This window comes from Leopardus geoffroyi, chromosome A1 (assembly GCF_018350155.1).
Source record: "Leopardus geoffroyi isolate Oge1 chromosome A1, O.geoffroyi_Oge1_pat1.0, whole genome shotgun sequence".
NCBI classification, from domain to species: domain Eukaryota; kingdom Metazoa; phylum Chordata; class Mammalia; order Carnivora; family Felidae; genus Leopardus; species Leopardus geoffroyi.
The window spans coordinates 116,725,555-116,739,775 of NC_059326.1; the positions used below are offsets into that span (position 1 = coordinate 116,725,555).

The 14,221-nt window shown below is 42.3% G+C and overlaps 3 protein-coding genes across 11 annotated transcripts in view; all 3 read left to right on the forward strand.

The window, feature by feature from the left end:
• LOC123604936 (protocadherin alpha-1-like) overlaps positions 1-14,221 on the forward strand; it is a 187,316-nt gene that overhangs the window by 79,845 nt on the left and 93,250 nt on the right.
• Positions 1-14,221, forward strand: part of LOC123604792 (protocadherin alpha-C2) — a 210,845-nt gene that overhangs the window by 69,871 nt on the left and 126,753 nt on the right. For 2 of the 9 annotated variants that reach the window (XM_045491023.1, XM_045491025.1), the window contains exon 1: positions 8,579-11,176. The exons of 5 other annotated variants lie outside the window; for them this stretch is intronic. In XM_045491023.1, the coding sequence (XP_045346979.1) occupies positions 8,591-11,176 (2,586 nt within the window). In that variant the 5' untranslated portion in view covers positions 8,579-8,590. Of the gene's footprint in view, positions 1-1,440; positions 3,995-8,135; positions 11,177-14,221 lie in introns of those variants that run through there. 2 more of the 9 variants (XM_045491028.1, XM_045491048.1) reach the window with 2 other exon arrangements.
• Positions 1-14,221, forward strand: part of LOC123604939 (protocadherin alpha-10-like) — a 137,293-nt gene that overhangs the window by 32,870 nt on the left and 90,202 nt on the right.

A 14,221-nucleotide genomic window follows, 5' to 3' on the forward strand; every position in this document is an offset into this window, starting at 1 on the left:
ATGCCTCATGTCAGGCTGTGTGCTAACAGCTCAGAGCCTGGAGCTTGGTTCAGATTCTGTGTCACCCTCTCTCTCAAAAATAAACATTAAAAAAAATTAAATCCTACAACAAAATACTCAAGCTATAATGATCTTTATTCTAAATAACTTTCTACTTTAAACTTCCATTATATTCTCTTTTGACTCCTTTAATTCCAAGTCTATATGAAAAGACAGAAGACACATAACCAAATTACACCTTCATGCAATGAAAACTTGTATCAACAATTCCCATTTTCTACTTGGTGTTTTATGAAATTGAATTTACACAAACAGTAAGGTCATTTGTCATTTGGTTGAATTGTTTGGTTATTTTCTCCATATATATTTAGCACAGTATTAGGTACTTACAGGAGTTAATTAGAAATTATTTCCCTTGTTATGGATGAACTTATGATCCCAAACCCAGAATTGTTTCAACAAGGAACAGGTCAGCTATTTTCATGTATATATCTTGACAGATATACATAAACCAATGTTGGTGACTTGGAAATACCAATGTGGCACACACATTTTCATGGTGGTTTTTATTTATTTCATTGAATTATAATAAAATGTATTTTATAATTGAAAGACACCTTCTATATCATTAACATAAAGGTTTTGATACCTCACATTTTGATTCCTCACATAATTTTTGATACCTCACATAATACTGTTAACAATGCAACTTACCTGATAAACCATGTGTGTCAAATATAATTTCATCTACATCCATAGACTTTTCCATTATGAATTCTGTTTTAAACATTAAATTTGAAAAAATATTTTTGTTTTTCAAAGGATATAGGATTGTAACAAAAACAAAGTATATAACAAAAATAATTGGAATTAAATAGATATGAATAGAAGGCAAGTGCACATAGATAAGAACACAACATGCAGAACTTAAAGACTAAAGAGTTGTTATTAAAATCTCAAAATGGTCTTTGAGTTTCCTAGCAGCCAAAGTAACAAGAGAGACTAGAAGTAAAGCAATTCAAATTGGATAACATTTTGATATGAGAAGTAGTATCTTTAGGAAATGTTTAACCCTACCTTTTCATAAGGCTACCTGGAGAATTAAAGTCTGTGTGTATTTATGTAGATAAGTAAAATAACAATTTTATAACTCTAAATCAAACATAGTAACAAACATTTCAATTTCATATTAAGAATAAAATGGCATTTTCCGCATACCATCGGTTTCAATGTAACTTATAATACGAGTGTTCCCTAAATAAGCACTTTGGAAATATTATTTTGGGAGTAAAATAATATGAAACGTGTGAAGTTTATTATATTTTTCTCTTTAAGTAAAATTCTATAATGTATGGTGGAGTGTACAGTACTCACTATTCAGGCGCAAGGTGTCGCTCTTTACTTGGTGGAAGTAGTTCTTTCAAGGGTTGGTCTGACCGGCCAGGAACGCCCCGTACAAAAACGACTCCATCATGCCTAACGCTACTGTTAAAGGATTCTTTGAAACTTCTCAAAAATTCAGCTAGATTTTTAACCCTTAACTGGAGTCTCTGGTACTGTAAGTGTGAGAACCTTATTTTGGAAGTCAATGTCGTATGCGATGTTTGACTCTCAAAGAAGGGGATTGCGCACTCGGCGTCTGCTGCTGTCACTTCTGCTGCTCACAGTCTGGGAAGCTGGGAGCGGCCAGGTCCACTACTCGGTCCAGGAAGAGGCCAAACACGGCACTTTCGTGGGCCGAATTGCCCAGGACCTAGGGCTGGAGCTGGCAGAGCTGGTGCCGCGCCTTTTCCGGGTGGCGTCCAAAGGCCGCGGGGACCTTCTGGAGGTAAATCTGCAGAATGGCATTTTGTTTGTGAATTCTCGGATCGACCGGGAGGAGCTGTGCGGACAGAGCGCAGTGTGCAGCATCTACCTGGAGGTGATCGTGGACAGGCCGCTGCAGGTTTTCCATGTGGAAGTGGAAATAAGGGATATTAACGACAATCCACCGGTGTTCTTTCTCAGAGAACAAAAGCTGCTGATTCCTGAATCTAAGCAACCCGACTCTCATTTTCCTCTAGAGGGAGCTTCTGATGCAGATATAGGAGAGAATGCTCTATTGACCTACAGACTAAGTCAAAATGAGTATTTTTCTTTACAACTACCAACACATAGTAAGCAGACTAAAAGACTGTCGCTTACATTAAAGAAATATCTGGATCGAGAGAAAACTCCAGAACTTAATTTGCTACTGACAGCGGCAGACGGGGGAAAACCAGAGCTCACTGGCACCGTTCAGCTTTTCATCCACGTCTTGGATGTCAACGACAATGATCCAGAATTTGAGCAATCAGAATACAAGGTAAGATTGATGGAAAACGCAGCTAAAGAAACTTTTGTGATAAAGCTAAACGCCACAGATCGAGATGAAGGAGTCAATGGAGAGGTAACATACTCCTTGATGTCAGTTAAACCCAATGGAAAACTCTTATTTACACTAGATGAAAATAGCGGAGAAGTGAGGGTCAATGGAACTTTAGATTATGAAGAAAACAAGTTTTATGAAATTGAAGTACAGGCTACAGATAAAGGGAATCCCCCAATGGCAAGTCACTGTACAGTCTGGGTAGAGATCTTAGACGCCAATGACAATGCCCCTGAAGTCACCTTGACTTCCCTGTCTCTCCCTGTACGAGAGGACACTCAGCCCAGCACGGTCATTGCGCTGATCAGTGTATCCGACCGTGACTCCGGTGCCAACGGACAAGTGACCTGTTCTCTAACGCCCAACGTACCTTTCAAGATCGTGTCCACGTTCAAGAACTATTATTCGCTGGTGCTGGACAGCGCCCTGGACCGCGAGAGCGTGTCGGACTATGCTGTAGTGGTGACCGCACGGGACGGGGGCTCGCCTTCGCTGTCGGCCACGGCCAGCGTGTCCGTGGAAGTGGCCGACGTGAACGACAACGCGCCGACATTCGCGCAGGCTGAGTACACGGTGTTCGTGAAGGAGAACAACCCTCCCGGCTGCCACATCTTCACGGTGTCCGCGCGGGACGCGGACGCGCAGGAGAACGCGCTGGTGTCCTACTCGCTGGTGGAGCGGCGGGTGGGCGAGCGTGCGCTGTCGAGCTACGTGTCGGTGCACGCGGAGAGCGGCAAGGTGTACGCGCTGCAGCCGCTGGACCACGAGGAGCTGGAGCTGCTGCAGTTCCAAGTGAGCGCGCGCGACGCGGGCGTGCCTCCGCTGGGCAGCAACGTGACGCTGCAGGTGTTCGTGCTGGACGAGAACGACAACGCGCCCGCGCTGCTGCCGCTGCCCGGGGCGGGCGGCGCGGGCGGCGCCGTGAGCGAGCTGGTGTGGCGGTCGGTGGGCGCGGGCCACGTGGTGGCGAAGGTGCGCGCGGTGGACGCGGACTCGGGCTACAACGCGTGGCTGTCGTACGAGCTGCAGCCGGCGGCGGGTGGCGCGCGCAGCCCGTTCCGCGTGGCGCTGTACACGGGCGAGATCAGCACGACGCGCAGCCTGGACGAGGCGGACTCGCCGCGCCAGCGCCTGCTGGTGCTGGTGAGGGACCACGGCGAGCCGGCGCTGACGGCCACGGCCACCGTGCTGCTGTCGCTGGTGGAGAGCGGCCAGGCGCCCAAGGCCTCGTCGCGGGTGTTGGCGGGCGCCGCTGGCGCGGAGACGGCGCTGGTGGATGTCAACGTGTACCTGATCATCGCCATCTGCGCGGTGTCCAGCCTGCTGGTGCTCACGCTGCTGCTGTACGTGGCGCTGCGGTGCTCGGCGCCGCCCAGCGAGGGCGCGTGCGGGCCGGGGAAGCCCACGCTGGTGTGTTCCAGCGCGGTGGGGAGCTGGTCGTACTCGCATCAGAGGCGGCAAAGGGTGTGCTCTGGGGAGGGTCCGCCCAAGACCGACCTCATGGCTTTTAGCCCCAGCCTTCCTCCAGGCCTGGATAGAGAAGTCGAAGGGCAAAGGCAGGAGGCAGGATCAAATCATCCTGAGCAGGTGAGTTGTATAGATTCCTCTTCTTTTGAAGTCTATGTTAAATTTTGAAAAATCCAGTTTATTTCATAGAAAAATTTAATGAATACTCTGTTTTGAGTATTAATGTTTTAAATGAGTATGAAGTTTTTAAAGAACAATTTCCTTTAGTGAAATGTCAAATGGGATAAAAATCCAATTTTAATCATGAGAGGAATCAGGTTTTTAGCCAATAAATGTCCCATTTCTCCTAATGTTTTGGTATAAAATAGTGAAAGAAGATGTTTCTCCTCTCATCACTTTATGAGCAACAATTTCTAATTTTCTTTTTTTAATTAATTTTTTAAATTTACATCCAAGTTAGTTAGCTTATAGTGCAACAGTGATTTCAGGAATAGATTCCTTAATGCCCCTTATCCATTCAGCCCACCCCCCTTTCCACAACCCCTCCAGTAGTCCTCTGTTTGTTCTCCATATTTAAGAGTCTCTTATGTTTTGTTCCTCTCTCTGCTTTTATATTACTTTTGCTTCCCTTCCCTTATGTTCATGTTTTGTATCTTAAAATTCTCACATGAGTGAAGCCATATGATGTTTGTCTTTCTCTAATATCGCTTAGCATAATACCCTTTAGTTACATCCATGTAGTTGTAAATGGCAAGATTTCATTCTTTTTGATTGCCGAGTAATACTCCATTGTGTGTGTGTGTGTGTGTGTGTGTGTGTGTGTGTGTGTGTATCACATCTTCTTTATCTATTCATCTGTCTATGGACATTTGGGCTCTTTCCATACTTTGGCTATTGGCAATTGTGCTGCTATCAACATTGGGGTGCATGTGCCCCTTTGAAACAGCATACATGTATCCCTTGGATAAATACCTAGTAGTGCAATTGCTGGGTCGTGGGGTAGTTCTATTTTTAATTTTTTGAGGAACCTCCATACTGTTTCCCACATTGGCTGTGCCAGTTTGCATTCCCACCAGCAGTGCGAAAGAGATCCTCTTTTTCTGCATCTTTGCCAACATCTGTTGTTGCCTGAGTTGTTAATGTTAACCATTCTGACAGGTGTGAGGTGGTATCTCATTGTGGTTTTGATTTGTATTTCCCTGATGATGAGTGATGTTGAGCATTTTTTCATGTGTCAGTTGGCCATCTGGATGTCTTCTTTGGAGAAGTGTTTGTTCATGTCTTTTGCCCATTTCTTCACTGGATTATTTGTTTTTTGGATGTTGAGTTTGATAAATTCTTTATAGATTTTGGTTACTAACCCTTTATCTGGTATGTTGTTTGCAAATATTTTCTCCCATTCTATCGATTGCCTTTTAGTTTTGCTGATTGTTTCCTTCACTGTGCAGAAGCTTTTTATTTTGATGAGGTCCTAATAGTTCATTTTTGTTTTTGTTTCCCTTGCCTCTGGAGACATGCTGAGTAAGAAGTTGCTGTGGCCAAAGTCAAAGAGGTTTTTGCCTGCTTTTTCCTCGAAGATTTTGATGGCTTTCTGTCTTACATTTAAGTCTTTCATCCATTTTGAGTTTATTTTTTGTGTATGGTGTAAGAAAGTGGTCCAGATTTATTTTTCTCCGTGTCACTATTCAGTTTTCCCAGCACCACTTGCTGAAGAGACTGTCTTTATTCCATTTGCTATTCTTTCCTGCTTTGTCAGAGATTAGTTGGCCATACTTTTGTGGGTCCATTTCTGGGTTCTCTATTCTGTTCCATTGATCTGATGTCTGTTTTTGTGCCAACAATTTCTAATTTTCAATGACCTACCTAGACCACTTCATTTCATCTCTAATCCTCACTAATGTAGATAATCACTATGGATCATTTCAATTTACTCATCCTCTTTCTCTTTTAACACAGCCTTTTACTTTTATATTTTCACATTATTAGGTTGCTTGAGTTTTCTCAGTTCAGCCTTGTGTCAAAGATTGAACATTAAGTCTGAAAAGATTTACCTTTCTTTTTCTGTGGCATTAAACATAGATCATACATTTATTGTTCATTAAATAATCTTTAGTTTTGCCTCAACTGAGAAGTTAAAACCTGTTCTCATATTATTTGCAGTTAAAAATTAGTCTTGCATTTTTGTATGCTGTTTTCATTGAAATAATGTAATTAAAGGTTCTGTTGATTTATTTTTTAAAGTTTTTAATGTTTATTATTATTAGTATTAGTATTATTATTATTATTATGAGAGACAGAGTGTGAGGGGGTAGAGGCAGAGAGACACAGAGACACAGAATCCGAAGCAGGCTCCAGACTCTGAGCTGTCAGCACAAGAGCCCCACACAGGGCTCGAGGAATGCAAGATCATGACCTGAGCTGAAGTCTTCTGCTGAACCCACTGAGCCACACAGGCACCCCTGTTGATTTTTTTTTAAACCTTTAATGGGCACAGATTTATCTACAACATACTCAAACAGAACTCCCATATTTATGCTTGCAAAGTTTGCTAGGCAAATAAAGTTATTCATATTACTCAACCAAGTCTTCAAACTTGCTGGAGACATACACATAGGGGTATAATATCTGCAATATTTGCTAGTTGGCAGTCTTTCCTAAGCTTTGTGAATTCATATAGAAAGGAAAATGTTAAGTCTATTAAAGTGAAATGAAAATTACCATTTTGACTCCTCTCACATTTTAAATGTCCTGTCTTTAAATGCTTTCTCTAGTGCTTGTAAAATTTTCTTTCTATGTGGTATAATCACATCTGATGATTCTATCAGGTTGTTTACCTCTAGGTCATTCCTCTAATTCAGTGATCCTTAGCTATATGCAGTGTGGCACAATTGCTGATCTCTTTGAGAATTTAATGAAATTCATATGTGGCTATTCTCCCTTTAAAATTATAGGTTAAAATTTCTTTATTTTATAGTAGGTAATTAAAATAAAATATAAAATGTCTCAGACTTAAAAGATTAAGCCATTGTATCATTTGTAATGCAACTTTGTAAATATAATAAATGTGAATGTAGGGCACACATTATTATCCATCTCCAAATGAAGTTCTTAGAATGACTCAAGGTCATTTAAATTTAAGAAACAAAGATATTAGAATGATTTAAGTATATGTTAAATTTTTGTAAATTATTACTTTTATAGTACAATGGTTGATGCACATTTTTAAATAATTCCAAATTACATGGACTATTTTCTACAAGTTTTGTGTCTTTTATACTTATTCTTAATTTCAAGATTACATTCAGTGGTGTAAAATTATAATTTCAACCATTTTCTAGTTTAGTTGTTTAAATATTAAGCTAATTTTATATGTTCCTATCTTTTTAGTAATTTAATTATGTCTAATGGTTGTAAGGACTACATAACACACTACTTTTTCAGTAAAGTTTCTTAGCAATCATTGTACATTGACTATTTTTGAAAATGAGAGATAGAAAATGAAGAAGCATGGTAGTGATATTAGACAATTTAAATAGTCCAATAGCATCAAAAAAATTTTTTTGGTTAATTAAGAGTCAGTTTTATAGTTGATTTAAGTTATCTTATACTTGTAGAACCATTATTGATTATTTTTTTCTGGTTCAATAAATATTTCTTATCTCAGTTCCTTTTGTTATTATATGTAGAAGGAATGGTGACCGATCATTGACTTTAAAGATTTTGACTTGAATTTTAATGAGCTTATACACTCTGTATTTAATTGCTCACAACTAGCTGTAGGATCTTATCTGTGTTGTGTTTTCCCTTAAAGGTGCTCTTGATTTAATTAATCAGATTATGAAAAGTCCTTTCTTTCTCCCTTGCAATCGTAGTCACCATTCTGACTTTCTGAAGAGAAGCATATTTTGAGTGACTACTAACTGGCCTGATGGGAAATTTTTTAAAGGGAAACCAGAAGTTCATTGTAAAGTTGATATTCTTTTGATTTTAGTTATTGAGACTGGGCTCCAAAACATCTCACCAGTTCTTTTCATAGTAGGCCTCCACTTCTACTTTAGACAGTTGTGAAATTTGGAGGTTTTGATTCAACATTTTACAGGAAAATGCTTTCCTCCTGCTAGAATAAAACTTCACTGGATCTGTACCCAAACCTCATTTTAACATGTTATGGGAATGAGAGCAGTTGTATGAAAAGTCATCACATTTGAGTATCAAGGAGCCAAAACAATGACATGCTTCATATTTATGTTGAATTCTCATATTTACCAGAAGTATGAATAAAATAATTTATATGAATGAAATATTCAGTTAATAGACATATCTTAGTTTCTTTTTCTTTACTAAATGAGGGATTCTTGAGTTTTCCCTAAAGTCCTACAATTAAGTGCTTGTGAAGGAGAAAAGGCACTACAAGTGGGAATTGTAAGCAAAGTAAAGTCGAGGGTGATGTATATTATTCTTTGTTTTGTTCTCCATGATAGGCAAAGAGTAGCTTTTTATGGCTATTTTATGATAGACTTTGAAGCAGAATATTTAATAATCTGAAGAATAATGGAAATGATTGTGCTTTGTTACTTATATCATATACATTAAATAAATAGTCATTTACAAACGATCCATGAAAATATCCAAAAGTCAAAAAACTTAAAGTGTCCCGGGAAGTGGCTAAACCAAAAAGAACCTCAGGATCTTTCTTGTACTTACATAATCAGTCACATGATGTCGCTGTACACTCAGAAGGTGGAAAAGGAAAACTTTGTCTCGCGTTCAGCTTCCAACCACTGGCAGAATAGGATCGACTCCATATTGACCGGAACGCTGGGTAAATTTTATCAAACATATACCTACGGAAAGGAAGACTGCTCACAAAGGTTCCCAGGCGAGCAATCCCTTAAAACTAACAGTCCCATCTCAGAGATCTCGTTAACTACAATGGTGTTTTCCTGGAGAGGAGGCCCAGGAGCCCAGCGATTGCTCCTGGCGCTTCTGCTCCTTGCAGCTGGGAAATCTGGGAGCGGCCAGGTCCACTACTCGGTCCCGGAGGAGGCCAAACACGGCACTTTCGTGGGCCGCATCGCGCAAGACCTGGGACTGGAACTAGCGGAGCTCGTACCGCGCTTTTTCCGTGTGGCGTCCAAAGGCCGCCGAGACCTTCTGGAGGTAAATCTGCAGAATGGCATTTTGTTTGTGAATTCTCGGATCGACCGAGAGGAGCTCTGTGGGAGGAGTACCGAGTGTAGCATCCACCTGGAGGTGATCGTGGACAGGCCGCTGCAGGTTTTCCATGTGGAGGTGGAGGTGAAAGACATTAATGATAACCCGCCGGTGTTCAGAGAAGTAGAACAAAAGGTACTGATCTCTGAATCTGCACCTCTGGATTCTCATTTTCCTCTAGAGGGCGCTTCCGATGCGGACATCGGCGTAAACTCTCTTCTGACCTATAGGTTAGGTATAAATGAGTATTTTACTCTTAAATTAATAACAAAAAACGATAAAAGTATATTGCCTGAACTAGTTCTACGGAAGTCATTGGATAGAGAGGAAACGCCAGAACTTAATATATTGCTGACCTCCCAGGATGGCGGTAAACCCGAGCTAACAGGATCTGTTCAGATTAAAATAAGCATCCTGGATGTGAATGACAACGCTCCGGAGTTTGATAAGCCTGGCTATAGAGTAGTGCTGTTTGAAAATGTCCCAAACGGCACGAGAGTGATTCAATTAAATGCTTCAGATCTAGACGAAGGGGTCAATAGAGAAATTTCCTATGCCATCAGACTGATTTTGCCAGTGAGTGAGAAATGCATGTTTTCAATAAATGCAGAAACAGGTGAAATCAGAATTTATGGGAAATTGGATTTTGAAGAGAATAGTGAGTATGAAATTCAGGTTAACGCCATTGATAAAGGGATTCCTTCCATGGCAGGTCACTGCACAGTCCTAGTGGAAGTTCTGGACCTGAATGACAATACCCCTGAGGTAATGATTACTTCGTTGTCTCCCCCGGTGAGAGAGGATGTTCAGGTGGGCACTGTCATCGCCTTGGTCAGCGTGTCCGACCGTGACTCTGGCGCCAACGGGCAGGTGACCTGCTCACTAACACCCCATGTCCCCTTCAAGCTGGTGTCCACCTTCAAGAATTACTATTCGCTGGTGCTGGACAGCGCCCTGGACCGCGAGAGCGTGTCGGACTATGCTGTAGTGGTGACCGCACGGGACGGGGGCTCGCCTTCGCTGTCGGCCACGGCCAGCGTGTCCGTGGAAGTGGCCGACGTGAACGACAACGCGCCGACATTCGCGCAGGCCGAGTACACGGTGTTCGTGAAGGAGAACAACCCTCCCGGCTGCCACATCTTCACGGTGTCCGCGCGGGACGCGGACGCGCAGGAGAACGCGCTGGTGTCCTACTCGCTGGTGGAGCGGCGGGTGGGCGAGCGTGCGCTGTCGAGCTACGTGTCGGTGCACGCGGAGAGCGGCAAGGTGTACGCGCTGCAGCCGCTGGACCACGAGGAGCTGGAGCTGCTGCAGTTCCAAGTGAGCGCGCGCGACGCGGGCGTGCCCCCGCTGGGCAGCAACGTGACGCTGCAGGTGTTCGTGCTGGACGAGAACGACAACGCGCCCGCGCTGCTGCCGCTGCCCGGGGCGGGCGGCGCGGGCGGCGCCGTGAGCGAGCTGGTGTGGCGGTCGGTGGGCGCGGGCCACGTGGTGGCGAAGGTGCGCGCGGTGGACGCGGACTCGGGCTACAACGCGTGGCTGTCGTACGAGCTGCAGCCGGCGGCGGGTGGCGCGCGCAGCCCGTTCCGCGTGGCGCTGTACACGGGCGAGATCAGCACGACGCGCAGCCTGGACGAGGCGGACTCGCCGCGCCAGCGCCTGCTGGTGCTGGTGAGGGACCACGGCGAGCCGGCGCTGACGGCCACGGCCACCGTGCTGCTGTCGCTGGTGGAGAGCGGCCAGGCGCCCAAGGCCTCGTCGCGGGTGTTGGCGGGCGCCGCTGGCGCGGAGACGGCGCTGGTGGATGTCAACGTGTACCTGATCATCGCCATCTGCGCGGTGTCCAGCCTGCTGGTGCTCACGCTGCTGCTGTACGTGGCGCTGCGGTGCTCGGCGCCGCCCAGCGAGGGCGCGTGCGGGCCGGGGAAGCCCACGCTGGTGTGTTCCAGCGCGGTGGGGAGCTGGTCGTACTCGCAGCAGAGGCGGCAAAGGGTGTGCTCTGGGGAGGGTCCGCCCAAGACCGACCTCATGGCCTTCAGCCCCAGCCTTCCACAGTCGGGAGAAGATTGTTTAAATTCTTCCAGTGAAGTAAGTCATTGATATTATTTAAGCATATTTGTTTTCTGTAATAACTTTTTGTTAGCGTATAAATAATCTTTTCTTTTTTCTTTGTGTTATCTTTTCTTTTTAAATTCATTTATTTTGAGAGAGAGAGAGAGAGACCAAGCAGGGAAGGGGCAGAGAGGAGAGACAGAATCTTAAGCAAGCTCCACGCTGTCAGCGCAGAACCCGAAGCGGGACTGTATCTCACAAACCCTGGGGTCATGACCTGAGTGGAAATCAAGAGTCGGTTTAGCCTACCGAGCCGTCCCGGGGCACCCCTCAATTGAATCTTTTAAAGTGTATTTTACATCTTGTAATTTTTTTACCGCAAAAATATCCAGAGGCTTCTCTGACTAGAGAATAAAAACTTAAGTCATTCAGCCTGGTAGTGAAGGCCTTAAACTTTCCTGCCTTTGCCTACTACTATCTCACATATCTTTAGTTAGAACATGAAATATAGCATCATTCCATCAATAATTTTTTTAAGAGAATTAAAAAAAATTTTTTTTAACGTTTATTTATTTTTGAGACAGAGAGATAGACAGAGCATGAACGGGGGAGGAGCAGAGAGAGAGGGAGACACAGAATCGGAAGCAGGCTCCAGGCTCTGAGCCATCAGCCCAGAGCCCGACGCAGGGCTCGAACTCACGGACCGCGAGATCGCGAGATCGTGACCTGAGCTGAAGTCAGACGCTCAACCCACTGAGCCACCCAGGCGCCCCTCCATCAATAATTTTAATCATATATGGTATTGAAATACACCACCTAGGTGGTTCCCTCCATTGTAGAAGTGTAGGTATACTCTTTATTAAAGAGTTCCTTGAAAGATAACTTTTCTTTAAAAAAATTTTTTTTTAAGTTTTCATTTATTTTTGGGAGAGAGAGACAGAGCATGAGTGGGGGAGGGGCAGAGAGAGAGAGACACACACAGAATCCGAAGCAGGCTCCAGGCTCTGAGCTGTCAGCACAGAGCCGGATGCAGGGTTCAAACCCACAAGCCGTGAGATCATGACCTGAGCTGAAGTTGGACGCTTAACTGACTGAGCCACCCAGGCACCCCAAGATAGATAACTTTTCAACTGGAAAGTGTTCCCTTTGGATAGATAAGTATGAATAAATGAGCAGAGTTTGCTCTAGTGAATGTGTACTTGAAGGATGGAGCAGGGGAGATCCTGAAGGTAGGAAAACTAGTAAAGAATTTTTTTATTGTACTCTAGATATCAGGTAATGGAGACAAATCATGACAGTCAAAATGGATTGAAAGAAACATGTACAAGAGGCATTGGCAAAGTAGAGGCAACCTAATAATGACCGATTCATTACAAATCATAAAAGAAAGACAAAAGTAGAGGACGACACTAATGTTTTTAGTTTGGTCACTTAGGAGGATGAGATTGCCAGTAACTGAGATGCAGGGTACAGTAGGAGAAACAGTTTGTGTATGGTTGTCCAGCTACCAAATGGAGAGAAACATTTAAGAAAATATTATTTTTGTGGTTCTTGGAGCATGCCATTATGATTGGAAATGTCATTTTGATCTGGAACTCAGGGGAGATTATAAAAGTAGATTTGGGAGTAATTCCCTTAGAGAACAACCTATGAAAGAATTAAATCAGAAGATATACATAACAAAATGAAATCAGTGTGTCCAAGTAAAGAATTTAGGTGAATAGGTGTGTTAGTTCCTGGGGTTGCTGTAGCAAATTACCAAAAACTGGCTGGCTTAAGACAACAAAAAATTACTTCTCTCCACTCTGGGAACCAGAAGTCCAAAATTAAAGTTTTGGCAGGGCTGTACCCTCTGGAGCTTGAGAGGAAAATGTGTTATCTCTGATATCTCCTGATGGCTATCGGCATTCCTTGGCTTTTGGCCACACCACTCTGTCTCCCTGGTCACATTGCCTACTTTTCTTCTTTTTTATTATTATAATAATTTATAGTTTTATATATTCAAAATCTGAGTGTATCCATTGCTTATAAATGTAGATTCATAATTACAAGTCAAATCAGGTAGTATTTATAAGTCTGATCTATATCAAAAAGGTAAAAGTATTATTTATTATACTTATTATATAGCAATTTAATTTCTTTTGGACACAATAGAAACATATTTCTAGTTACACTCTTGGTTAAATTTATATTCCTTAGTGATGTGTTTATCCTCTGGAGTTATATCCGAGCATCAGAAATTCAGAGGAGAGGTTGAGGCTACATCTAAGACTTTAATCAGAGATTCCAGTCTGTAATTATTGGGATGTCCATTACTCTTTTCAAAGCTACTATTTTTTTCCTGAATTTTGAGGCTTTAATATGGGCACAAGATTCTCCAAAATTTGAAGATTAAATTTTTTGCCTATGTTTATCTTTTTGATCCTTAAAACATTTAAAATGATTTTTTTGAGGTGTAAAACTTCTTTGTAAAGAAATACACAATGTTAAGAACTGTGTAGAATAAAAAACGTAAGCTTCAAATGCTGGTAAACATTAACAGTTGGAGCCTATATTTTCAGATCTTTTGTCTGTGAATTAATAGGTCAAATTATAGGTATTCTATATAAATACTTTTGTCAGTTTTGTTCAATAATTCTGTCTCTATTTTTCTTCAAATGGTTTTTCAATTTGAACCCATTGCTAGAATAATTGTATAACATTCAAAAAAGTTTAAAGTAAAATATCCTGTTCATTGCCACTATCACATAATTTTTTGACAAAAAAGTTTTATTTTTATTGGACTTTGTGCATATAATCTTTCCAATAAAACAAAAAGTAAAAAATAAAAAATAATATATTATAAACATGTATATATAATGATTGTTTTTTAATTCCATTAAGTAATACCATTATTTTTTATCGTCCCTGTATTTATTTTATTTTAATTTAAATTTTAAGTAGTTAACATACAGTGCAATATTGGTTTCAGGAATAGAATTCATTGATTCATCACTTACATAAAGCACCCGGTGCTCATCACGACAAGTGTTCTCCTTAGTACCCATCAACCCGCCTAGCCCATCTCCCATCCTCCTCCCT